Genomic DNA, 27535 nt, shown 5'->3' with positions numbered 1-27535 from the left:
GGTCTTCTCAGTCAGCTTGGACTGTAATAACAAATTACAGGGCCATTGACTGGGTGACTCACACAGCAAACACTTATTTCTTACAGTTCTGGAGGCTGGAAAGTCCAGGATTAAGGTGCTGGCAGATCTGGTTCTTGGAGAAGGCCATCTTCTCATTATGTTGTTGCATGGCAGAGAGCAGAAAGAGCAGCAAGTGTCTTCATGTGTCTTCCTATAAGGACACTAGTTCCATCTTGAGGGCTCTGTCCTTACGACCTAATTATCTTCCAAAGGCCACGTGTTCATATGCCATCACACTTGGGGGTTTCAGCATGTGAATTTCATTAGGATAAAATGTGTAGTCCACAACGGTACATGTTTCTTTTAAAATCCTGTAACAAATATTCAAGTTTATTTTTGCCAAACACTTGAGTTATGAATTTAGACATATTTTAATTCAATTCTGCTTTGACATCATATGAAATTACTTATTACATACCAGCTGCATATGTGCTTTTTAAAATATGCAAATCTCTAATAATATGTGCCCATAAATACATGTTATGGGAAAAACTTAAGGCCCAAACAGTGGCTCTGAAAATATTGAGCCTTCTGAGATGGCTCATATAAACGTGATGTGGTACAAAGGCTGTTTCTGTCTCCTTGAGGCATCTAATGAGGTTCTGTTCAGTCTGCCAAGGATGATAAAGTATTGCCAAATGGTTTTGTCCCAGATACACTGTGAATAAGATGCCTGGCAACAACATATCAAAGCCCACTTGAGACATTAGGTGCATTTATCATGAAGCACTCAAATGTGACAGCCCACAAGTCACCAGCAAAATAGCAGTTACTTCATGAAACTCTGGGTTCGAGGGTGAGGTCCTCTCAAGTGTGCCAACAAAATGTAGTTGAACAGAGTATATTGCTAAAAACCATCTGCTGTGGGCTGATTTTGCATAATTTGTTCACTTAACTTGTACCCACACAGCCAAATGTTTAAGGGTAGAAATGTGCAACCCAAGTCCCCCAGTTTGAGGCTCGGAGGCTGGGTTGCAGAAGTCCTCAGACTGGGGCCGGGAGCTGTGTTCGGTGAGGCTGAGGGAGCGGAGATGTGGGCCACGTTCTTCCTGCCCCCGCATGGCGTGGGTCTGTGGTGGTCCCCGTGTTGCTGCGAGGCCCCTGATCTGAGTGGCTCTCTGCACCATACCTGCCCCTTTTCCTTGTGGGACTCAATGATTAGTTTGATTAAACAAATTAACAAAAAAAAAAAAAAAAAAAAGATTTCACATACCTCATCCAACTGCTTAAAATGAAAGGAAAGGAAGAAAAATGGCCTTGCCCTTCCCGGAAAGGATGGCTTTCCACTTTCTTAAATCTTGATTCTCCTCCCACTCAGATTCAGCCTTCTGTCTTTGGGAAAACTCCCGGGGGGTAGCTGTCAGCTCTGAGAAGAGTTGAGAATACAACTGCTGGATGGAGAATGCAAATGTTTTCTTGATTCTTTATTTTTTTAAGCATTACTCTCAGTAATCCTTTTACAGACCAATATTTCTGTAAAATCTTCTAAGCCATGAAGACCTGTCTGGATTGGTTGCAAGTAACATGTATTTCTCATTTATCTTTCTTGCCTTGTTTTAATGAACAATTTACTTATTAATTTTATTTGATAAAGTATTCTTTTTTTTCTCCTTATGTCTGAACTTGACCTTCCTGTGAGATCAAACTCTGCTGTACACCTAATTGAGAACTGATATATTGCTAAATTCCTTTTTCGTATCGCTACTGTGATCTATGTGTGGTTGATGTATTTAAATGTATCTAATATTATATATTCTTCAGTAGACAAATACATTTGCCAGTGTGAAAGTAGTAAAATCTATTCCATTTTGTAACTATATATGGACCTGTGGTATTTGCTGTGCACTTAAACCCTGTAGTCCTAACGCTTGCACAGGTGAGAAAAGGTATAGTGGTGCTCTTGTGTTCATCCTATTGCGGAGATCATCCTGAATCCTCATTTTTTACATCTTAAAACTAAGTGATCACTAGCTGAGAATAAAAAGGAAATCTATTACATAAACTTGAAATTATTTTAATGGCTTTGTTTTTATAATTGTATGCTATGCTTTATTTGCAGGACCGTGTGAATGTGTTAGAAACGGTAAGTGGGGCCATTTTCTTTGTCCTTTTGTCGGGGTTGCTGTCGTGTCCTGGGGTGGGTTTCAGAGCGCTCCCCACAGGAAGCAGTTCCAGGGAGCATTTCCAAAACTGCATCTGGAACTCAAAGGTTAAAACAAGCTAAATTGTATGTGAACAGTATGTGGATACAGACTTTTAAAATGAAAAAAAAAAAAAACAAAACAAAAATGTGCACATGTAAGTGGACACTGCTCTCTTTATTCTGATGATGCGAAGATATATTAATTTATGGAAAATATAATTAGTTTAAATGTAATCAATACCCTGTATATTTGTTTCTGTATTCCTCAGTCACTAAAAGGACTGGCTGATAAAAAACTGAGATCAGGATGCTATATGTATTTTGGAGTCCAGATATTCAACTTTAATATTTTTACAGCATTTTTACTAATACAAAAAATAACGATAAACACTGGTCAGCTTTTTTTCAATAATATTACTTGCAGGGATCTAGTAGTATTAAGAAATATTTTTTAAGTACATGAATGTAAAGACTACATACCAGTAGTATTAACTGAAAAATGATTTATTTTAGATGACTTCAGAATAAAAAGGGGACGTGGCTTTTTGTTTGATAATAAAGTAATGGTTAGATGTAGTGTAGGGTTTCCTCCCACTTTGCCACAACAGTTATGGAAAAGACATATAATACAATGTTAAATGGAAACAAATTCAATGCATAAAATCATGTGTACTTTCATAATAACATTAAATGAGAGATATGTGAGAAAAGAATACAAGAGAATGAGCAAAACTCATAAAAGTGACTTGTTAGACAAGAATTAGGGCTGTGATTTCATTTATCCTGTTTTTAAAGTTTTGTATTACTTTTATAAAGAAACATTTTTATAATAAAAGCCATATGAATTGAAAGAACAGTTAAATAAATTATGGTACCACCTTATGATGAAATATTATTCAGCCATAAAAAGTCATATTTTTAAAAAGTAAGTATTAGCATGCTGTTACGTGAGGGGACAGTGGTATATAAAGGTATAATGGAGAGTACGATACAAGTATTAAATATACATATTTTGTGTTAAAAAAGACTTTAAGAAAAGACACAAAAATATTAAGAGTGTCTTGGGCCTAGTGATGATTTTCATATATTTAAGGAACAGGAAAAAATAAGGAACTTTTAAACAATTAGGCTAATGAAGAATGAAATATTTATTTTGTGAGAGTGAGGAATGGAAAGATGCTAATTGAGCACATTTTAGTCCTGTGTAAACAAGTGACTTTGATTGACAGTGTCCAGACCCTCGTCGGTAAATAATCTATTCCTTAGATTTAACTGGGCCATTTGGAAAGTACACTGACCTTCTCAGTTTCAGCATGATGACATTGTAGGGGAATAAAATGTTTAGTGTTCCTCCACATATATTTTACTTAACCTTAGGGAGTGTCTTGCCAACAGGATTTGGCTTATGAACTAAATGCTCTTTTAAAAAGTATGAACAAGAACAGAAATTTTGAGTTTGAGGATTTAAGCTCAGCATACAAAATGCCACTTATATGACGTTTTAGCAGATTGCTTGTCCCTTGATTTCTTCATCTGTAAACATGATTATAAGTAAACTTATTATATTAAATTGTGAGCATTAAGAGAGAAAGTATATGTGAAAATATTTAGAACCAACCAAATGTTAGCTTATCATTATCATTATGTGATTGTTTATTGTTTCTTATTTAAACATTTTAGTTATACCAGTATGCCACATGAAGCTGAAAATTATATCAACAATAACAAAAAGCCTATAACATTCATTAGTACTTGTTAGTCTTTTTTTATTTATATAATCTCTTTACTAAAACTACTGTGGAGTAGAATTATAAGTGCCTTATTCTAAGGATTCCTTTAGGAATAAAGGTAAAAATAAAAAGTTGTCATGAGAAAAATAAAAATTGATTAAATGGAATAGGATTTTTATAGTGCCAATTTTCTCAAGATGGGTTTAATTTGAAGTAATTAAGTAAAACCATAAAAATGAATGTGCTCAAGTAATAATGTTAATGCTCAAATATTATGAAGTCCTTTGACTTTACATGCACTGGTAGACCACTCAACTGCTAAAGCATTTTACAGTTCATAAGGTCAGATATGCTGAAAGTGATCTTAAGATCATCTGTTATTCCCTCATTACTCAGCACTTAAACCATAAGAAAGTGTTGGTGGTCTACATTTGGCTGGGTTGGTGGTTAAGGGCACATAAGGCATTGAATGGGGGTGTATATTATGGTGATTGGAATCTGCCAAAGTCTGGCATTCCATTGTTTCATTAGTATTTACAGTAGATTGATTTTAAAACTTCAGTAGTTATAATAGATTATGAAACATAAGATGGTCTTTTCATCGTAATGAGCACCCTGGTTGGTCTTGTCACCAGTTATCTGAATGCTTAGGCCACACCCCTGTGTCCATTTTTCCTCCTCTTCCTCCATTTGCCCCTTTCCTCCTTCACTAGCAGGTAAGCTTCTTGGATTAAAAATGACAAATTACTTGCAAATGCATCCCAGGGCCTGTCAAAAATTTCTGTGTAGTGGACAATAAATGTCTGTAGCATGAAATGATGAATCCTGAATTGAACGTGTTTGACCTTCACATAAGAAGGGTACGTAAGAGCACTTAGGGGTAAAGGTTTGTAGAGTATCAGTATATACGAGTCCATTAGTTAGGGGGAAAATTCTCCCAGAGGTAGATTAATGTATTCCTTTTCCTTCCTAGCATTTCTGATCAGCACTGTACTTTATGGGGTGTTTCACAGAAACTAACAATTTTCATTAAAGTTTAGTGTGAATTTTGCTAAGAAGAAACCACCTTCATCCAAAATATAGCAGGTGATTTCCCAAATAAAGACTAAGCGATAGCCTGAAAAAGATCTTGCTGGAGAGCCCAGATCATGGGCCATGAATGGCATTCACAGCAGGTGTTTATTGGGCACTGTGTAAAGCAGTGCATTGTCTCTGAAGAGGAGGAAAAACAAATCGTGATCGGTTCTCTCCAGGAGCTTACACTTTAATTTAGAAGAGAAGTTACTTATATATAAATCAGTTAATGATGTCAGATAAAAATACACTATGGTGCATGAATGAAACGGGTAATACATATTGTAGAAGCCATTATGAATAAAAAATAATTGAAAAATAAATTAAGACACCATTGGCAGTGTAGGTTCGTTATGAAAAATAATAGATTTTGTAGTTTGAGGACATGATTAGATTAGTTTTAGGGGACCAGAAGCATCTCTGAAATGAGAAGAATCTGTAGTGTGGGGTAGAAAGAGCCAGGGAAGTCATTCCATAGTGAGGATACAGACTTGGAAGGTAGTAGTGAACAAAGACTTTGTTAAAAGGATGCTTTTAAAGGGTAAAATCACAAAATCATGACTCATACATATTAAAAAATGAGCTAATGACAAATGAGTTTGCTTAACTTGTTAATTAATGGGAGAATGAGTAAGTGTTATAAATGACTGAATGGAACAGTGAACCGCACATACCTAGGCACTAAAGAGCACTGAAGAATTTAAAATAGATGCAAAGCTGGCTTTTCCACAGTGGAGGGAGGAAATCAACTGGACCTCCCTGGACAAAATTTATTTGTGTATCTATGAACAAGAATTGTTTGCATCGCCATCGGTTATCTACAATTCAGAGTTACAAAGAGCTCAAAGACACCGACAGGTACAGAGATCCCATAGGACAGGGTACCAAACTCATTTTCACCCGGGGCCACATCAGCCTCACTGTTACCTTCAGAGGGCCGAATGTAATTTCAGGACTGTGTAAATGTAACTACTCCTTAAGCGAGAGCTTGGTGCTGCCGCTGGGTAGAAACAAGGTGCCGGCCAGATAAAACAAGGTGGAGGGTGGGATTTGGCCCTAGGGCCTTGTGTTTGCCACCTGTGCTTTAGAAGAATCAGAATACCAAGAAGAGTGTGTTAGGCAAAAACTAGGGTTTTTTTTTTTCATTTTAATTAGTATTTTATTGTTGTTCAAGTACAATTGTTTGCATTTTCCTCCCACCACTCCCCCCACCCCCACCATCCCCACCTCCCTCCCCTGGTTCTGGCCTCCCTTGGTTGTGTCCATGTGTCCTTTCTAGTTGTTCCTAAAAACCCTTCCCCCATTTATCGGAGACACTTAATAAGTTTTTATTCCATTTCAAAGTCTTTCACATATTTTTTGGTAGGTTCTAACAAGATAGCACTCCAAGAACATAATCAGGTATTTTGGAGTTTTGAAATACAGACCAAGTACTTTAGACTTGATATTTTGCATTAGGGATACAAAGGGATTTCTTCCTGAGTGCCAGTTCCTCCTTGTCAGAACTCAATATTAAAACATTCTGTTGGGCAGGATTCTGGCTGCTGTTTTGGAAAGAGTGCCGTGATCAGCTTGCATTCTCTGTCATGTGCATTGCAAGGTTAGCAGGTGAAAGGTAGTAGCACCACTATTTAGCCAGTAGTGAACCATTAATGGTTTTTAACTGGGCTGTGGCTTGTTAAACGTGGTATGTAGCAACACAAATGTAGTAGGGTGCAGGATAGAGCAGCGTGGGGGAAGACTGCAGGTAGGAGTGAGGAAAGTACACATTGGAGGTAATCCAGCTTTAGGAACGTGTTTGGAAAATTAGGGATTGGGACAGTTCACACCAGAAAGGTGGGGATAAACTGGATGTCCTTGACTAGAGAGAACTAGCGAATTTACAAAGTGGGAGGCCAGGGGAGAAGAATTATAGACAGGACATTAAGAGTCATTTTAGGAAGTTTAAAGGGAATGTAAGGCAGTTCAGCTTGGAGATGATATAAATTCAATTTTTCATATCACCTCTCAAATCTGCCTTATTTTCATTTCCATTAAGATCATGGTAGTTTTGATTCTTGTATATTTGTGTTAGAGTTAAGTATGACTTCAGTTAACAGAGAAATCCAGAAATAACAGTGGGTTATGTAAGATAGAAATGAATTTTTCTCTTATGTAACAATCTAAATATATGGTGTCCATAGCAGGTATGGTGTCTGAAACCCAGGCCCCAAGACTTTTGGTTTCACTGTCCTTGATATACTGCTTCCCCATTGTGATTCAAGATGCCCATTCTATTTGTCTCCAGCCCTTAAGTCTGCACTGTAACTACATGAAAGAGAGGGAGAGCATGGAACTTCCCTTTGGTGAAAACCAGAGGTTGCACATACCATTTCTGTTCATTCCTATGAGCTGGAAGTTAGTGACATGATTATATGTATCTCTAAGATTCAAAAAGAGAACAAGATAAGCCATAGACTTTTGGGAATTTCAAAGTAAATTTCTAAATATCTCAAGGTAAAAATAAATTATAGTGGAAATTATAAAATATGTAGAACTGAATGAAAATAAAAATATTATTTATTAAAATGTGTATGACACAGCAAAAATAGTATTTATGGGGAAACATAAAGGCTTAAATGTTTATGTTGCAAAAGAGGGATAAAAGTTAATGAACTTATTACCCAAACTAAGATATTAAAAGGATGGTACAATGGATTTTTTTTAAAAAGCAAAGGAAAGAAAAAAATAGAGAAAAGACTCTAAAAAATGAATAGAAAATATACATGCATAGATAAGTCCAAGAAAGTGAAGTTGGTTATTTAAAAAATAAAAAGACCAATGTCTAACATGACTGATGAAGAATAAAAGAGAGAATGTATAAATGAGCAATATAATGAGGGAAAAAAGAATATAACTACAGTTATTGGAGAACTTAACCACATACAAGAGTACTGTGAATAATTTTGTAATTATGCATTTGAAAACTAGGAGAAATAACCAAATTCATAGAAAATATAATTTGTCAAAACTAAGACAAATAACGTGAATAGTACCATAACTAAATTTTAGAAAAGAATACAACGTTTTATCAACAATTTTTTATAAATTAAGAACTTTTTTAAAGATATTTATTTGTTTATTTATTTATGTATTTATAGAGGAGGGGGAGGGAAGGAGAAAGAGAGGGAGAGAAATATCAATGTGTGGTTGCCTCTTGTGCATCCCCTACTAGGGATCTGGCCTGCAACCCAGACATGTGCCTTGACTGGGAATCGAACCAGTGACACTTTGGTTCACACGCCTGCAGTCAATCCACTAAGCTTTACCAGCCAGTGCTCGAGAATTTTCAATCAATTAAACCTTTCTCCAGAAAGGACCACCACAGCCAAATAATTTTCTGGATAGTTCTATCAGATGTTCTAGGAACAGATCATTTTACCTTACAAAAACTCCTCCAGAAACTAGAAAAAGAGGGAACATGCCTAACTCATTACGAGCTGAGTAACTTTCAAGACAAAACCAGACATAGAAAGTATAACGGGGAAAGTAAGGGACTTTTCACATTAACGTGATGCAAAAATATTATACATAAAATATTAGCAAAATAAAACCAGGAATACATTAGTAAAAGGATAGCTCACAATGAATAAGTTAAGTTTATTCCAGCAATTCAGAGTTGTTTTAATAGAGAAAAGCAACCCTTATAATTCACCAAAGTGAAAGATTAAGGAAAAATAATAAGGTCATCTCAATAAATGGATAAGAAACATTTATTCCCATGATATCATTATCATCATCATAAATGTCTTAGCAAACTAAGAATTGAAAGGAACTTCATTTAATCTAATAAAAGTCATATGAAAAAACATATGGCAGATATTACCTTAGCATTTTTTAAATAGTTTTAAATTTTATTGTTGTTAAGTACAGTTTTCTGCCTTTTCCCCACACCTCCCCCCTCCACCCCAGCCATCCCCACCTCTTCCCCTGATTCCACCCACCCTTGGTTTTGTCCATATGTCCTTTATAGTTGTTCCTGAAAACCCTTCCCCCTTTACCCCCATTATCCCCTCCCATCTCCCCTCTGGTTACTGTCCGTTTGTTCTTAATTTCAAAGTCTCTGATTATATTTTGCTTGCTTGTTTGTTTTGTTGATTAGGTTCCAATTAAAGTGAGATCATATGTATTTGTCTTTCACTGCTTGGCTTATTTCACTTAGAATAATGCTATCTAGTTCCATCCATGCTGTTGCACAGGGTAGGAGCTCCTTCTTTCTTTCCACTGCATAGACTTCCATTGTGTAAACATACCACAGTTTTTTGATCTACTCATTTACTGGTGGGCACTTAAGTTGCTTCCAGCACCTTAGCATTTGAAAGTCCATCTTTCAGGCCAGGAAAAGCAAAAGATGACCCATGCCACAACTTCTATTAGATGCTAACAAGTGGTCTTACTCAGCACAGTAAAAGTATCATTAATGCAAATAATGTTGTCTGTAAAATGATATAGGAATCTAGAGTTAAATTATGAAAAATAAAGAGAGTTTAACAAGTTTGTTTGATAAAAAACCAGTGTGTGAAAGTCTCTTTTACTTTTCACTCCAGCACTGGCACTGAGAAAATGTAACTAAAAGTATATCAATACGAAAATAACAAAAATGTAAAGTACATAGGAAAAAATGTAATGACAAAAAATGCAAGTCCTTGATAAAGACTACACTCTAGAGTAGCAAAGACAGTTCTGAAGAAGAAAAAGGTAGGGGAGTTTTCCTAAAAAATTCCAACCCCTATGAAAGCTGTGGAAATTAAGATAGGGTAGGCTTGCCACAGGAATATATAAATAGGCCAGTCGAGAACCCTTCTGTTCAGAAACAGAAATGCGTGCACGTGGAATCCTGATGCCTGTTACTACACACATTTTCTCCTAAAATGGCTCTGTTGGAAGAGGCCACGGCAACATTTCGTAATCTGCTCTCACCTTACAAAAGGCCTGCTTCTCCTCTATCCTGGACCCGTGGTGGCAGCTCCCCTAGGCACGTCAGGTGCCAGACTAGAGGCAGTTTAAGATTTTGGTGCCTTCATGCCCTCCTTTAATTAAGTCACTCAGGTAAGGCTTCTTGCCCCTTAGTTGTACATATTTTTTATATATTTCCTTTTTTTAGCTCTTTTTATTTTTGTTATTTTTATTGTATTCTTTTTCCCATTACCATTTGTCTCCCTTATACAGGGTTTGGTGCAAATAACACCTCTTTTTTTTTATCACAAAATCTTTTATTACAGAATCATAAGCATGCAATTCTGTAACATACCAGTATCACACTCAAGCACACTATATGACATTTGAGGTGAAATGTTCACATTAAAACTATAAATTATTAAACCCATATCATTACCTTACCAACTACACTCAAGCAGGCCTTACTTCTGCTGGACCTTGTGTATTTTTGATAAGACAATTATATTAGACATATGGGCATTTGGCAGTGGGGTGTTCTGAAATTGACATGTATCATTAATTGGTGTTGAGGAGGAGTAATGACAGTTTTCTGTAATGACCCAATATCTTCTGCCGTCCTCTTATAATCAGAGAATGTATAGCTCCAGAAACAGAACCAGGAAGTGTAGGGAAGATGTAATTGAAAGCAGCAGTGTTTTATTTCATCCAGGTGACAAACCCTGATCTGGCCCATGTCTTATCTAGTTATCTGTCTTAGAATTATAATTGAAAAGTGAGACAGTTGTCACAGAGACACATCAACACATTTCATCAAATTGAAAAATGAAGTTGAGACTATTTTCTGCTGAAAAATAAAACTGATTTGGCTGGTTGATGTGACCATGAGAATTGGCTTTGTCAATCTGCAGCTCTAAGATTTTGATGAAAATGTATTTAATGTTAAGATAAAATAAATGTATTAAAATTTTTATACTCGTAGAATGGTATTAAAATTACCAAAGTTTTTATTTTCCTAAATTCCTTTTGCCTATGTTGAGTTTAATGAAATACCAGCAAAAGAGGAACAGTTTTGGTCATTTGATAGGTCTTATAAATAAAGTCTTGTTGATATACTTTCCAGAAACAGAAAGTGAACGGCCTTAATAACAACATTACAATCCTTTGGCAAGTCAAGTGGTTTCTAATGCTGTGCTTTCAACAAAATTGAAGGGAGGATGTAATTGAGCTAATAGATCATTAAAATTAATTTTTGATGACAGATCACTATGTAATCTTTGCATAAAACTAGGAAGGCATTCAAGAAATTGAGTGATATTGTTATGACAAAACTATTTCCATTCTCATGTACTTTTTTTATGTGAATAAGATTTCTCAGTGATTGAACCTATAGAAATAACATATATAGGTGAAATTGACCCCTGTCATCACTAAACAAAAATTAGCATTTGCCCAGGGATATATGAGCTACTTGAGTGTGGGAGAATAGGAAGATATATCCATCCCATTAACAAATACACTTTTGGAACATTTAGGTTGTTTTTTTTTACATTTACATTTTTAGTATACTCAATTTTAATAATTCAATCCACAAAAATATATAACACTTAGAGCATTATTGCCACAAGCAGTTTTAAAAATCAGTTTTTCTCTATATATGTGTTTTATTTTATTTTTTTTTACAGAGAAGTATGGCCTATCTTCTCTGTATGATAGTAGTATGATAGGCTAGCCAATAAAAGGTCTTGCAAGCATAAATATAGTTTATATTAGAATAAAAGTCTGTAAGAGAAAAAGATTGGAAATAAATTCAAAGGGAAGAGGAACAATATAAAATTAAAAATGATCTCAGTTATTTTCTAAGTGGCTAAATGGTGGAATCAACATAGTTCAACAAATTATTGAACTATTTAAAATTCACTGGGTAAGTTTATATGAATAATAAAGTTTCCTTTGAATATGTCAATATTTACAATATTATAGAAATTTCATCCTTTACAACTATTTAAACATATGATGGAAACGTTTAGACAGCTTAAAAATGGGGGGGGGGGGGGTACAATGGAGATATGTGGTTTAAAATTTATTTAGGGAATATCTACTCAAATTTTGAAAACTATTGCCATAAAGCCAATATGTAATTATATATTTGAAATTTGTCAGCATTTAATCAGCTTCTCAAAACCCTGTTATTTAAAACAATCTAATCTCCCTTATCTTCAATAAGGTATACTTACAGAGATAATATTACTTAGAGGATAAATGCTAACCTGTAGCTATATGGAGAAAAGCATATATACATTTTCCTGTGTTAAGAAAAATTACAGAACACTGGAAAACTTTTAGAAATATGATTTTTATCTTTCGAGTCGTGTTAGAGTCTTTCTCACAACTCTAAAGGATTCATTCAGCTAATACTAGTGGTAACAGGTTTGAACTGGGCATGCCAGTTATCTTCACGATCTTGGTGTCCAAGGACAGGAATATGCCCGTATGTCTCTATGGAGATGACTGAGCGATGCTTTGTACTCTTAATTCACATGTCTGCTGTTAGAATAGACAATGGCTGTTAGAGTTTTTATGTTTAATTTCCTTTTCTTCCCACCCTGCATCTAGCTATCAACTGTGCGTCATCCTACTACATGTGCAGTTTACTCTACAGGGACATGAGTTGTTGAAGAAGAGTCATTGTTCTTTGTCACAACGCTAACTGTTGCTCTAGGGTACTTAGGAGAACATGGACCCAATAGAGTTAATGTACTTACTCCAGTGTCCCCATTAAGCTCAGGAAAGAACTGACTTGAGTACATAAATCTGGCCAAATAACTGTTAATTATTTGCAGTGCTTCTTCTAACTATTTGTAAGAATCTTAAAGCTAAGTAAAACTTGCATTTATCACTTTATAAAGCCAGAACTTACTGTTTCAAAACCAAAGATCAAGTTAGGTTCATTTTTGGTTTTGCCAAGGCTACTTGCCTCTTCATTGAGGTTGCCTGGAAGGTTCCGTCAAATTGGCTTGCCACCAAATAAAACGCAGTGTGCTCTGTACAGTTTTGACCCAGAATCAGGTGAATCTCAGCAGTCTTGGCTGAGCTACATTGTAAAATTTTGGATTTGTTCAAACTTGACACTTCCTGGGAACCCATTCAAACTGAAACCGGAAAAAGGTTTTGCACAAACCCTGTGCTGCCCGTTCTGCCAAGTTTCCCACTGCTCTAATGTTCGCCTACCTTCTGTATATTCGCATCGAGGGCAAGCGGAAATGTCCTCATGAATCTCTCATGAGGGATCTTGGTTGCAACAATCTAGACATTCTCCTTTCGCTACCTTGTCCCAAAACACAGAGCCAGTATTCTGTGTTAGCCAGCTTCAAAATATGTATGTTTTCCAATAATGGGGTCATCTTCAGAGGATTGCATTTCTACAACATGACCATGCTTATGGTCAAATGAAGAAAATGCTATGAAAACAAATAGGCTCTTTATTCAGAGTTGCAACTTTGTGGCAAAAGGCGATGGCCAAATAAAAAACGTAAGACTTACTTCAACTTGCAGTAATGGTTTCTTACAGCCCTGTCAGTTTTTTCATAAACACGGTGACACAGGGAACGTATCACTGAGAAACTATATAATGAATGTTAACTTCACCAGCAGATGAATTTAGTATTATTGAATTGCTCAGTGTTTGGAGTTCAGACCGACAGCTTCATATTTGATGCTGATGAGTAGTTATACCGCCTCTCTAAGGACCTTCTTTGATCATGTATTTTAATAGTCATGTTCTAAACACTATCAATAACATAATAAAAATCTCTTGCTTTATATCATGAGGATAGTATGAGGGTATATTATAAAACATAATAAAAGTATTTTTGAAAAATATTTTATATATATGAAATGCTTTCTGTTCTAAGAGACAATATTTGGGTGAAATCTCAGAGTAATTGTGTATTAAGTTGGTTTTTAAGATCCTAACAACTATAAAACAAAATATAAGTATTATACCCTCATTGTACATACAGTTGGTGTGAATACTGTATGTTATACACGTTTTTGAAGTATCCTTTAAATAAAAAGCTGATTGGGGAGTTTTCGTATTGTGCATCTAATTTCAATCAATTACATATAAATTTCAGTTGAACATTATTTTATGCCTAGTTTAAAAAATGGTGGTATGATACAAATAATATCTGACTGAGAGTCAGAAAAGCTAGGTTCTGGCCAGTTCTATACCATAGCCAGGCACATGACCCTGGGCAAGTTGCTTAAACTCTACATTTTAATTTTCTTATTTTTTAATGAGTAGACTGGATTAGGTAGTATTTAAAAGGTCCTGCCCCCAATTGGCCATTGTCTAGTGTAGGAAGACTTATTCTGATCTTCACAAGATTTCCACTTTGCCAATAGTTGCTATCAACCAATTTGGTCATATGATATTATACAACAGATACTTGTTTAATCCCTATGTGTCTCAATAGCATCCTAGGGCACCTAGCAGAGTAGGTCCCTGCTGCCACGGGTCTCACTTTTTAGTTACTGTCACAATCGGAAGGATTTTTAGAGAATCTTGTGAAACCCCTCACCCTACAGGTGAGAAGTCTAGAGGCCAGAGTAGTTTGTAAATTGCCAAATATAGTAAAACTTGGGCTGGAATTCAAGTGTTCTCATTAGTGACACAGTGTTCTTTTCATTGTACATATTCCACTCATGACCGGTGAGGGTGATGAAGACATAATCAAAGAACACTTTGCAATGTCTAGTGAATGCCACAAAGTGAAAGGAAGATAGTTAATAACCAGATTCCATATTTACCTTGAGCAGGACAAGAAGTAGACTCATAAATGGGACACTGTCATTCTTGGGCCCTATTTAGAATTGTCAGAACGTGCCCTCCACTTCATGGTAAATGGAGTTTCATAAAGCCACTTTGATCTGGTTTTCTTCATTTTAAAGAAAAGAGTTGGCATGCCCCGAGGTTGCATTACTAGTTGAGCTTGCTCAGTGATATCAAATGCCTCGGTCCATCTTTTTTTTTTTTTTAATGCATCTGCATACCACCTCTAATTCTACTTACACAGGTGTTTAAAAAGTTTAAGGGCTTTTAATAAACTTTGATCTGAGATGAAAGGCTACAGAGAATATAAATTGTCACTATTAGCACTATTAATATAAATATCCAAAGTAGTCTTATGTTAATTATTTAACATTAGTAAACAATTTCAACCTATCATTGCCCCCAATTACATTGTATTTAAACATCAAAGAGTTTAATTGGCAAAACCATCAAAATAGACCTTCCCTTCCCATTATTCTCTTTAGGCTCTTTTCTTAATTATTTGGATAGCTGGTGTTCCATGAGTGATTTTCTAGAATTTCTTCAATGATTTTCTCTGCTAGGGTCTCCCTACAGCTGCAGCAAAGCCCATTGGAACATCCTCGACTTGCTTGTTTTATTGTCTGCACACATTAACCAGACAGGCACAGTAACTGCGGACTCACTGACTTAAAGCACTTGGATTCTATCAAGTACTCCCTTACATATTTTTAGAGAACTTTCTGTATCTATTTTTATTCCTTATTTCTCAGAATTTGTTCTCTGTAGTACCTCAAAGTAACGAGGAGCTCATTAGACTTTAGTTTTTCCCTGAAGAAGAATGTGTTTCTTCCCAGACAAGTAGGAGTTGAGTGAGAGGGTAAGGAAGAAGCTGGTGAACTCCAAATTTCTTAAGAGAATATCTGGACTTGTGGACTGGGAGTTAGAAGACCTGGTTGTGAGTCCTGGCACTTTGACATGGGCAACTCGCTTAATCTCTCTGAGCCTAATTTATGTCCTCTGTGGGATGCAGTAGGCCCACTACTTCTCTTGTGTATCTTACAGGTTTGCTGTGAAGATTAAGTGAGAAAGTGGACGGGAAAGTCCTTTTCCCATTTTTAAAAACACTACCCCCACTATGTGTACATTACCATCACCAGTCTCAAGAGCAGTACATGGACTCGGAAGTTTTGGCTCATCACTTAGGACATTTGAATTTTCATCCCGGTTTTGCCCTGCCAGTTGTGTGTCTTGGCATTCTATGTTATGCAGATTTTACCTCCAAAATTCAATTCAGGTGTTTCAAGTTTGAGCTCTGAGAAATTTAAATTTATAGCTCATATTTAATAATCCTAATAATTTTAGTTTGACACACGCCCACCCCAAATTCAGTTGACCTGGACTAACTCCCTGTACTTTTTAAAGCCTCTCAGATAGTCCTAATGAGATATCATGGTTGAGAATTACTGAGCTTGGCCATCTTCATTGTGCCCTTTGAGAATGCCCATCCCCTGGAGCCTGCTGTTACTCTGCCTTCGTGTCTACTGAGTTTAGTGCTGTTTATTTCCACCAAATTAAGTTCCTGCCTTTTCGGCTGAGAACATGGTGTATTCTGTCCCCAGCAATTTTTTTCTGATCTACCGAAACAACAATTGTGAGATTCTTTCTCAACATTTTCTTTAATTTTCTTAAGCGTTCAAAAATCTAGGGTGCTTAATTTTAGCATCTTACTAAAACTTAAATTTGTTAGAACTAATTTTGAGAGCAAATTTGCCCAGTTATGAATTCACCACATCACTAATTCACTGATTTTAACAAATTGGCCAATCTACAAAAACGGTATCTTTGGACACTGTGTGAACAGTTAGAAAAACAAGTAAGTCATTTTGTAAATCAGTACTATATTAGATAAATTGGCTACCTAGTCAGTTTGCTTTGAACGGTTAACTGAGATTATGTAAACCACCTGCCTCCTTTATCTCTTCTTTCTAGTTTCCCCTCTTATGCTTGTGGGTTAATCCCCTCATTCCATCATACTTATACCTTTTACTCCTCTCTCCTTTCCACGTGTGACAACCGACTACTCCATGCAAAGGACAATTGGACACAGTTCATCTTGCAAGGTCAAGTAGGACAAATACTTCGTGAACTCTCAGGCTTCACATCAGACCCCACAGAGGAGGTTTAGGAAGGCTCAGGGGTGAGGAATTTGGCATGAAAGGATGGAGAGGAGGCGACCATAAAAGGCTTTTCGGGGTGGTTTCATCTTCAGTAAACCACCAGGGTCAAGTGAACGCAGTCTTGGTTTTTTAATTTCTTTTGGTAAAGAATGATTTTTTTTTCTACTTTTATTTTTTTTAAAGAGATCTTCCAAAGAACAAAGAAAAATTTTTCTTTCTAAAAATAGGAAAAAACTCATTCTGTCTTGCAAAATCCATGTGGGTCTATTAACCTTGTTATAAATCTAAGATACATAACGAATTTTGTTGATCTTATTTTCTTGTAACATTTTCTTATTTTATCATCCTAGAAATTATTTTATTGTTATCCATTAGTTGTTTTGAACTATGCTAAAAAAAGATAAATTATATGAAAATGAAGGAATAATGGAATCACGCAGAAGGATGTTACAATAAGTGAACTATTATATAAGATTTGAGGTTTCTTATTGTGTTGTCCAATCATTGGAGGAGTCTGAGATTTTACTCTACCTGCAAGTTACCGAGTTAGCTGACCACACTTGCACAGATGCTGGAGAAGACATGATAAAGACTTCATTGTTCATAGTACAGCAGGCCCCATGAGCTGCATGTTTTCATTGGTCCCCTTTGTTCCTCAGGTCCTGTAGGGAGAATATGGAGATGGGTCCAGGTGGGTGTTGCACACGCAGTGAATTTGTGTCACATGTGAGGAGCCCTGAGCTTATGCAACCCCTGATTTTATAAAGGGAGCTGCAGAAAATCCTACCCAAGCTTTGTCGCAGACAGAGTCACTATCTCTATTTTCAACTCTGTTCTCTGTATAAACATCCTTGAGCAGCTATCACAAAGCATCATGCAATGCCACGGAGCAGTACCTTCCAACAAAACATTGTATTGTCATTCAAGAACAAGTTTTTAAATTTTTTATTAGTATTATTACATTTATTGAACTTAGATTGAAAATTCAGAATTTCTCATTTGCTCTCTTGACAAAGAAAACTGACAGAAAGACATTTCATAGTTATTAGATGAATCAAAGGATGAATATAAAGAGACAGACAGTGGTAATATCTAGATAATAATGGTGATGGTGATATTGATTATATAAGCAAAAAGTCATGTGTTCTCAAATGACAATATCCTATATGAATTTTTGCAAATTCAGGAATCAATAAATGAACAATATATTTCTGAGGACAAAAGAGAAATTGAGTGCCCTCATCCAGTTAGGTATTCAACAAGCAGGGCTTCATTATGTAATGTTTTGCCACAAGAACCTGAATTTACCCATTTTGCTGAAAGAATGTTTGACAGTATTCTTCCATCTTTTATTATCTTTGCGCACCAAAATTAACTTCATGTGGCTTCTAAGTGAGCAAATGTTGAAATCAGATTGTATAAAAATGTGATGGGAAGGAAGAGATGTTACAGCAATGAAAATTTTCATTGAATCAATCATGCTTATAAATCTGAAAAATGAAAAAATTGCAATTATGTAGTAAAGAAGATGATGACCTTGTCAACTTAAAAATATTAGGAGCTGTCACAGTTTAGAAATACTGTGTTTTGAAGATGCAAGTCCAAGAAGAGCAGACCAGAAGTTACAATAAGCTGGAACACATTAGAAATAGATTTGAAGTCTGGAGTCCGTGTTTCTACAATAAGATGGGCGTTTTCTGGGACTGTGGATGACAGTCATTCAGCAGTCCATTGCATTCATACCTTCAAAACCGGGAGAATGTGTAATAATATACTTAAATCCTCAGTAAAATTTCTAATCAAGTTGTTTTTCACTCTCTATTTTCCTCTAAATTACTTATCAGCAACTAAAATATGTTTTTAAAAAAACTTCCATCCATTGGCCCAGAATAATAAATGGTGACCACACCACTAATTTTTTTTAATATATTAAGGATTAAACAAAAGCACATCATCGTGTTACAGGATCTGGGAGCAAATTGCCATCTGTATTCCCACCTTTCTGTCTGTTGTTTGTTGTTGGTTTGTTACACATGAAGTCCTTTGGTTCACACAGTGTGCAAGTTACAATTAACTCCGAGTGACAGAACTATAAATGTCATAGACCCAGTTTTCACTGTCATTAGGCATCTTGTTGGCATGTCCAGAAAGTTCTTTAAACCACTGAGTTTCCTCTAGGTTTAAGAGGGAGAGAGAACATATATACTTTAAGTAGGGCTCACCATGACTTTGAGATAGCACCTATGTCTTCATCCTCTTAGGAATAACAGAGATCAAAGCTCTCACCTGTGGCCTCCAGCTAAAGTTTGGTGGTGGAGGTGGAAACAGTATAAAATACTTAGATATTAGTCTTTCTAATTGGTACTTCTCATGGGTGTTTTGTCCTAGACTATCCCAAGAAAATGAGGGGAGCAGGAATCATCACATAATTTAATCTTTTTGTTGCAACTTCATTATTTCATCTAGAGTGTGTCTTAGAACTTACACACCCAGATTCACTTGACAGCATATGGGATTGTCCCCCAAGCAAATGGAAGTTACCTGATTTTTCACATTAGCAAGTTTTTAAAATATCACTGAATATATAAAGTTACTAGATGACTGAGAAGCAGTTGTAGTACCGAATATAATATTTATTAAACAGCTATTATGTATTAACACCATAGGTACAAACACAGCAAGGCATAGTTCCTATACTTAAAATTTCCCAAATGAATGGGGAAAGAGTCAGTTAATGAAAAATTACAATATACGTATCTCTTGCAGTGGCCCTAAGTATTTTCGTTAAGGAACCCAAAGAATATACTTGCTCTAAATCTGGTCAGCATTTGCAGAATGAAGTCTGTTGTAGTGATGTTATAGTTTGATTTGCACATAGCAGGTGCTTTGTAAGTGCTTGTCGGATAAAGGAAAGACTGAGTATCCTATGCAGTTTCTGTATAAGTGTGGTGTAGTCCTGCCCAATTTCCAGAGTATTGCATGTTTTCTAGTTTTCATAATGTATCTTAAATGTCCGAAGTCATATGGTTTTGCCTACTTACTACTTATTTTCCTTAATGTGTCTAGTAAAGGCTACAGAACTTGTTCCTTTCAGTTGAGATGTTAAAATGAAGTGGGGCAGGGAGTGGGGGCGGGGAACCTAAGTTCAAAATATCAGATTGCTTTGGCAAGACTAACTCCTTTTCGTACTAACCACCAGGGCACAAAGCTTCATTGTTGTCCAGCTGAATGAATGTGTGGCTTTCATTTATAAAAAAGAAAAAAGTAACCTTTCTAGCAATTGAAGTTTCAGGAAAACAATTGGTTGTGGCAAATGTCAGGTGAATTTGCTCACCGAATGATACTGTCAGCTGGATTTTGCCCACTGGCTTTCATGGTCCATCTTTCACAGCCAGTGGCTACACATTTAGAAACTGACTTTAAATATCTATACAGCTGACCTCATATATTCACATGTCCCCTCTTACCCTTCTCTTTAGCCATTCAGGTTATACCTTAGCAGAACATATCCTATATACTTCGAGTTCAACTTTAGTGAGCTATCTACCAAGATATATTGCTGTGACTTCAAATTATTGGTACTGGGAGCTAAGTATGGCCTGGCAGTTGGGGTACCTTCAGAGATAGTTCAGGTGAAATTTCGATGGCTTTAAAGAATTCTGGAGAGTCACTCCTTTGGCGATAGTCGGCCAGGAAAATTCTTTGTAAAAAGCCCCAAAAAGTGTTTCTAAGTGCTCAAAAAAGGATCAATTATGAAAGCCATGTTTAAAAGCATGGGCAGAGTTAATCTCAGTTATTTTTGAATGAAATCTCAAAGCCACGACAATGAAAATAAAATACTTTGCCTGATTTCTATTTAGATCCGATCTGCCTGTCACCAGAAATTCATCCATATGGAGGGATTAACCGTTCACATGCTCTTTCAGCGTCCCTGTGCAGTGTGTGGAGTAATGGAAAATGATTAATTTGTTCTGTCATTCCCTTTGAGAATGCAGGGCATCTCTTAAAAAGAAAATAGCCCTTTATTTTGGGAACAGAAAAGGTTAATTATGTTCACCTCACCAAGGTGCTTTTAAGTAAATTAGCCTGGACCCTACCTCAGCCAGAACAGTTATAATTCCTTATCCGTGTTCCTTATCAGGACCCCCATTCCCTGTTAGCTATGGAAGGGGCAAATGCGATTGCCTGCTGGAGCATGTCCTGACACCTTGCGAGCAGGGCTTTGCGATGTTTGGGAAATGATGAGCACTTTCAGCGTCGGCCCTGTTTCCCGTGTCCCCATCATCTCATCCACAGGAGGCAGCTTGCTCTTCACATCACACGTTTCCTCTTTATCTTATCAAATCTGCACAAAGATTTTGTTCTCATCTTCCTCTCTTTAACTGTCTAGACCATTTGACACAGTTTGACTGTCCCTCATTTTTCTTCCAGTTTTTTAAAATTATTATTTTTTTATTTTTGAGTCTATTTGGAAACCTTCTCTGACTCTCCAAGTCATTTTTTCAAATTCTACCTTCAAAAGTAACTTGTGCTATATTCTTCTTTTCACATTTCTAACTTCTAAGTGTGTCTTTATTGTTCTTTGGAGAAGGTTTTATTGATAACACTAAAATCTATTTTATGTAATACAAGTACTCAGCAGTGGAAATATGCGAAAAAATATAGTCCAACCGCTAAGGAATTTGCTGTCCACTGAAAGGGGCAAGTAAACCTACAGAGGGGAAATGGTTAGGCCTGTGATGAGAGACATGTTTGTGGGTAGGAAGCACTGAGGATGGGCAACTCACCCAGACCTTGGGGGAGAAGTTTGCAGAACAACAACTAGTGTTGTCATTGTGATCATTGCCAGTGTTCATTGCTGACTAGTGCCCTGCCCTCACTGAGTGAGTATATTTCATGGTAATATACATGTAAAGTGTATATTAACACTTTACATATGTTAATATATTTGATCTTCACAATAGCTCTTCACTATGGGTATTATTATTACTCCTCCTTATAGATGAGAAAACTGACTCCCACTGCAGAGATCTCTAGGAATTTTTGTAGGGACACATAGCCAGTAGGTGACTAAATTAGGATTTCAACTCAGGCTTAACTCCTCCAGAGCCTATCCCTCTAACTGTCATGTTAGAGGAGGTAGTGACCAAGCCAGGTCTTGCGGAAGGGGCATCAGTGAGCTGATGGCAGTGTGCAGAGGATATTTTAACAGATGGGCCTTCATTTGCAAAGTCACGATGGCACAGAGCTTGAGGAGAGAAGCAACATTATGGAATAACACTTATGGTAATAGAACCAAAATCTATTTAGTAAGCCATATTTAGAAGAGGGAAAAACTGTAAAATCTTAATATTTGTTTTGTTAGGACAATTATAAAGTGAAAAAATAAGCAAGTTCTTTGTCTACTTTTGGAAGTTTCTGTTCTAAAAACACAAAATGAGAATATCTGGAGTTGGTCATTTGATGGGGCAAGCACCCGAGAAGACAAAAAATGTCTTTCCTCCTGTTTTTCTCATGCAACCGTTAGCTTTGCAGAGTGAAGATGTCTCCACCTCACCAGTGTTCTGGGGTAAACATTAACCCCTAGAATCCCATGCATGTTTTTGTCTTTATTTTACTTCCTCTCTATAAAAACATTTTCTATTGTCTGTCCAACTTTTGAAGCTTAAAAATCAGATTCAATCCTACTTTGGAAAGATGCTAAAGCTACAGTGGACTAAATCTAGAGCCCGAAGGGCCCTTAGACATCTTCAGACCCTACTTTCCTATTTTCCTCATTTGGAAACTGAATCCCACGGGTTAAATGAGTTTCCCGGGTTCATACAACTGAGATATAACTTTGTATCTCTGGATTTCTAACCACTGATCTTAATCACTATGTCTTGCCGCCTGTCCTCAAACAGATATACCTATCTATTACAAATAAAAATCTTATCTAATTAATATAAATAATCTAATGTTATACATGTTCTTATTATGTTTTGTGATAGTATTTGGGGTAAATCCAGAGTTTTGGCTGTGGCACCATTGGCCTTCTTGGGATTCAGTATGTTCTCCCAATAACTGTCTCACGGAGCTCCACCCAGATGGCCCCTCTGAGGAAGGTCTTGGAACTTCTGCTACTCAGCAGGCCCCCAGCCTGGGAGTGAGGTGCCTGTCTCATTTTCTATCAGGACTCCCAAACTTCCTTTGTTCTCTTGATTGGGGATGGGGGGTTAGGAATCTGCAGGAAATATTTGAGGAGTTCTTTTGGCTATAAATGCAAGCATGTCACTCTTCTGCTCAACACTGTCAGAAGACCTTCTGTCTCATTTAGAATTAAGTACAAAAATTTTTCTGTGGCCTAAAATGCTCTCTAGGAACTTGCCCCAGGCACCTCTGTTCTCATGCTATGCTCTTTCTCAGCTCAGTTGTAGAACATAGAGTAGGCGTTCAATAAATGTTTGCCGATTGAATAAATGAATGAAAGCATTTCCTTCATTGAGTGACTTGTTTGTTCATTCAAGAAGCAATACATCTTTTATGGAGGCACTGTAATAAGGTGCTGGGGGACACTGGTGAGCAGCAAGACAGACACTTCCTACCCTCCTGATGCTTACCACCCAGTGTCAGCACAAACAATAATCAAACAACCACACAAACCAATGTAACATTAGCATTCTAATAAGTTATAAAGAGAAGGCTCATGGCTCATTGTTTGACGTTTGCCTTCACTGAAGAAGTGATGAGAGATTGGAAAGACAATGAAAGTTAACCAAACACTTAAGATTTATACACTTCATTAGATGTAAATTTTACATTAAAAATAAATATTCAAATGGAGTTAATGGTATGCATGCTAAGGTCTTTAGGGGACAGTGTACCAATGTATGCAAAAAATGAGTCAGCCTTGGCTGGTGTGGCTCAATGGATTGAGTGTTGACCTGCAAACCAAAGGGTTGCCAGTTCGATTTCCGGTCAGAGCACATGTCTGGTTTGTGGGCCATGTTCCCAGTAGGGGGTACACAAGAGGCAACCACACATTGATGTTTCTCTCCCTCTCTTTCTCCTTCCCTTCCCCTCTGTCTAAAAATAAATAAATAAAATCTTTAAAAAAAAACAAAAAATAAGTTGATTAATGAATAGAAGTAGGGATAGATAGATGGATTCATGTGTGATAGAGCAAATATAAGAAAATATCGATAGCAGAATCTAGGTGGTAGGTGTATGGGTGATCTCTATCAATTTTTTTCAGATTTGCTGTATGCTTGAAAATGCTCGTAATGTTGGGGAAGGGAGTTTTAACCAGATAAGGAGACTGGAGGGAGCATTCTCCGCTGAGGGTACAGTATGTACAAAAGTGATTTATATGCTATTACTCTTATTTTTATGTTTTGGATGAGTCTGTAGAGCAACAGATATATTTCTAAATATTGGGTACAGTGCTAATTAAGTTTGCCTTGTTCACACTTTATACTCTGTTGACTAATTTTTATTAGCTCTTATTTTAAATTATCACTGACCTCCCCTTCTATAATTTCAGAGTTACTAGAGTTGATAGCCCCTCGCAGAATCAGCATTTGTTTTTAAATACCTGCTATTTGGAGAGTACTTGCCAATTTTCAGTGCACTCTCCCATCCATGGGCTCACTTGATAATGACAGCTATCCTGTGGGTGCGAAATAATGAAGACCATCACGATTTATCCTCATTTTGTGAGTGAATGGTTGAATGAATGAACGAGGCTGAGGCTTGGGAGGGCAGGGAAAAGTGGTATACCCCAAAGCACAAAGTACAAGAAAGTGACATTACTGGAACCATGCCTACCCACAAGCAGGTGTGCTGATTTCCAGTTCAGCACGCCTTCCACCTCGCCACTGTTCCTCGGACAGCGTGACACGCACATCTGGGACCAGTAAATCCAAAAGCAGTTTCTTTACCTCCCGCTTTCACAGAAATTGCTAAACTCAGTCTCTTCCAGGAAACCTTTGCTTGTACTATTTGCCCATTATGAACAGGCAATCACATTTTGGGGACAAATATCTTTAATTTTCTTTGTAAGTATATTTTATTTTCAGTTTTGAGAAATTTCTGTGAGTTATTTTACGGAATTAGTTTATGGATCTCAAGACCCTCCTCTTTGCACACCCGTTGCAAGGGTCTAATTCATTGTTCAGCATACAGAGATCACTCAGCTAGTCCTTGTTTTTCTTGTGTGTGGTTTTTCCTTTATGTCAGAGAGGCAGGAACAATCTCATGGGGAAGAGATATGTTTCCTTATTCCCTCTCTATTCCTTTCTCCTTCAACTCATTCATTTTTTAAAAATCCCAAAATTAAACTAACAATAAGGTCATGGGTTGACTGGAACTTATAATTTGTTTATATATAAAAGTAAGAAAGCAATAATCTGGAATGGCAGGTTCTGTGGATTCATGTAGTTCATCATTTAAAAAAATTATTATAAATAAGAGAAAATACCTAGAAAGCCTTTTTCATCCAACTTTTCCAGTAAAGATTACTAATTATTGTCCAATTGTATACATTTTTACTTTTTAAAGGAGACCTGCCACTTTTGATTAGAACAGTGTTGTATGAAGTCAAATAGAATTTGTTGACAAAAATTCTTTGGGATATTAGCTCAAATATAGTCACTGATGTCATTGCCACATTAACTGGTGTTTTTATTGAATGAACCTCACGCACCTCTTACCCCAAGACACATGCAAACACCTCTAAGAGGGTGTCTGATCTTTAGGCCTCTCTCAGTGTGCACAGTGTAGAAATTGGAGGTTTTCCTCACACTCCAGGAAATCCACACACCTCCGAGCACAGGGGTGCTCTGAAGGACGTGCATCAACGAGGGCCCTGCCGTCCTGTGCTCTGCTACTGTGCAGCTCGGCTCCAGCGAGCGCCTTCCACAGTCTGGATGGAAAGAAGGCCCCGGGAAGCCAGTACAGCTGTGCTGGATGCAGCCACCACAAGCGAAAAGTCAGACAGTCTGTCCTTTTTATGATCTCACCCTTCCTCTCCTTGAAACTTGTTTACTCAGGTCCTTTTACCATCTTTCAGCCATTTGTCAAAGGTTTGCAGTGGAGCCCTTTCCAAATGAAATAGAATTGCATTTTTGAACCCAAATAAGCTGCTCCATAACCTTGTTTATTTAATATCTGTGTAGTGCCAAAAATGCACACACTTACTTTAAAATAAAATAAAATTATAGACAGCATCTTCTTTATTTATCGCCTGAGCCTCAAAACATGTGATTCCAATAGCACTCTAAGAAAATTGCAATTGTTGTATGTTAATAAGAAAATAAGCACATGCATTTTTATAAAAAGAAGTGTATTTATTAAAATATTCCTATGGTTAAATTTGTTTCTTAAGCTTTCTCTACAGGAAACAAGAATCTAAGAACTGCAGTGAAACCCCATCCTTATTCCTAAGTGCTACTACTTACATTATCATGCTATCCCACTCAGTATCTCTGGTCTTCTGAAACAAGGGGATGACTGAAGAAAAATGTTCTGTGGACTCAGTACAAAGTGCTCAGATCTACACAGTTTGGTGTGCGCTGAAGATTTGGGGATAGTAAACTTTCTAGCTCATTCTTTGCCTTTTCAACAGACATCTAAACACACGTGTAGGTGCAAGAGCCACAGGGCCTAATAGACTGGATTTCTGAATGTCACTGTTGTTTCTATCACTTGGTCTGGCCCTTATGCTAGAGAAAATAAATGCAACAGCAAATTTTGCTTTTGGGTTTTTAATAAAGAGGCCAAGAGTCAGAGGGCTAATTAGAACATGGTACCTCTGCCTTTGGCTTTATTCAACCAAAATTTATTGAAGCCCCTCTTGTGGCCAGATAGTGTGCTATGCTAGTGCTCAATGTCACCAAAATAGAAGATGTTAATATCATACAACTCCGATCTCATGCTTCCTCTCACCAACATAAAGAGTATCCTAACCCCTTGTGTGCGTATATGCCTGAATGCATAGTCTGGAGGACAGATTCTTTAACACTGGCAAATTGAAATTCTTCCTGGGTTCAAAGAACTTCTCTCCCAGAAATAAGTCTATCAAGGACATATCTCCAAAACTGTAGCTGCTAAGAGTTAATACCTAGAGAGGAATTAGGAATTACATAACGTACTCACTGTTACACCTTCTGATTGCTCTCCTTTTCATCTGGTGATTTACTGCAAAAAATTATAAGAAAATTGCCACATTATAACAGAGAACTTGGATTTGCATCAGCCTTTTGCTAACAGAAGACTGTGAGGAGGTTATTCAGTTGCTTCATCTGTATAATGGGGATAACAATAGTATCTACATCATAGGGCAAAGTGAGGATGAAGAAATTTTTCAAAATTGAATGACATTTTTATGGCTTAGTTTTCATTATGCTGCTTAACAGTGTTAGGAACAATTGCTCATTTGCTTTGCCACCTCTCCTAGACCAGTGGGAGGTCAGCTCTTTAAGCCTCTGAGACAAACCGAGGATTATACACACCATCAGTCCTTTATGAAATAAGCCTTAATTTTGTGGATTTTTCTTTGTTTTCAGACTTCACATGAAATTTAAGATCTTGTAACATTTTCGAAAGAGAAACAGTTTTTGAC

At 36.8% G+C, this 27535-nt stretch overlaps 1 protein-coding gene across 4 annotated transcripts in view; it reads left to right on the top strand.

The window, feature by feature from the left end:
- CEP128 (centrosomal protein 128) overlaps positions 1 to 27535 on the top strand; it is a 349655-nt gene that overhangs the window by 292606 nt on the left and 29514 nt on the right. For 3 of the 4 annotated variants that reach the window (XM_045823801.1, XM_045823799.1, XM_045823797.1), the window contains 2 exons: positions 2120 to 2143; positions 24170 to 24262. In XM_045823801.1, coding sequence (XP_045679757.1) covers positions 2120 to 2143; positions 24170 to 24262 — 117 coding nt within the window. The remainder of the gene's footprint in view (positions 1 to 2119; positions 2144 to 24169; positions 24263 to 27535) is intronic. The other variant, XM_045823798.1, reaches the window with a different exon arrangement.

This window comes from Phyllostomus hastatus, unplaced genomic scaffold (genome assembly GCF_019186645.2).
Source record: "Phyllostomus hastatus isolate PE091 unplaced genomic scaffold, TTU_PhHast_1.1 phas_scaffold_501, whole genome shotgun sequence".
NCBI lineage: Eukaryota > Metazoa > Chordata > Mammalia > Chiroptera > Phyllostomidae > Phyllostomus > Phyllostomus hastatus.
This window is presented reverse-complemented; position numbering and strand designations above follow the sequence as displayed.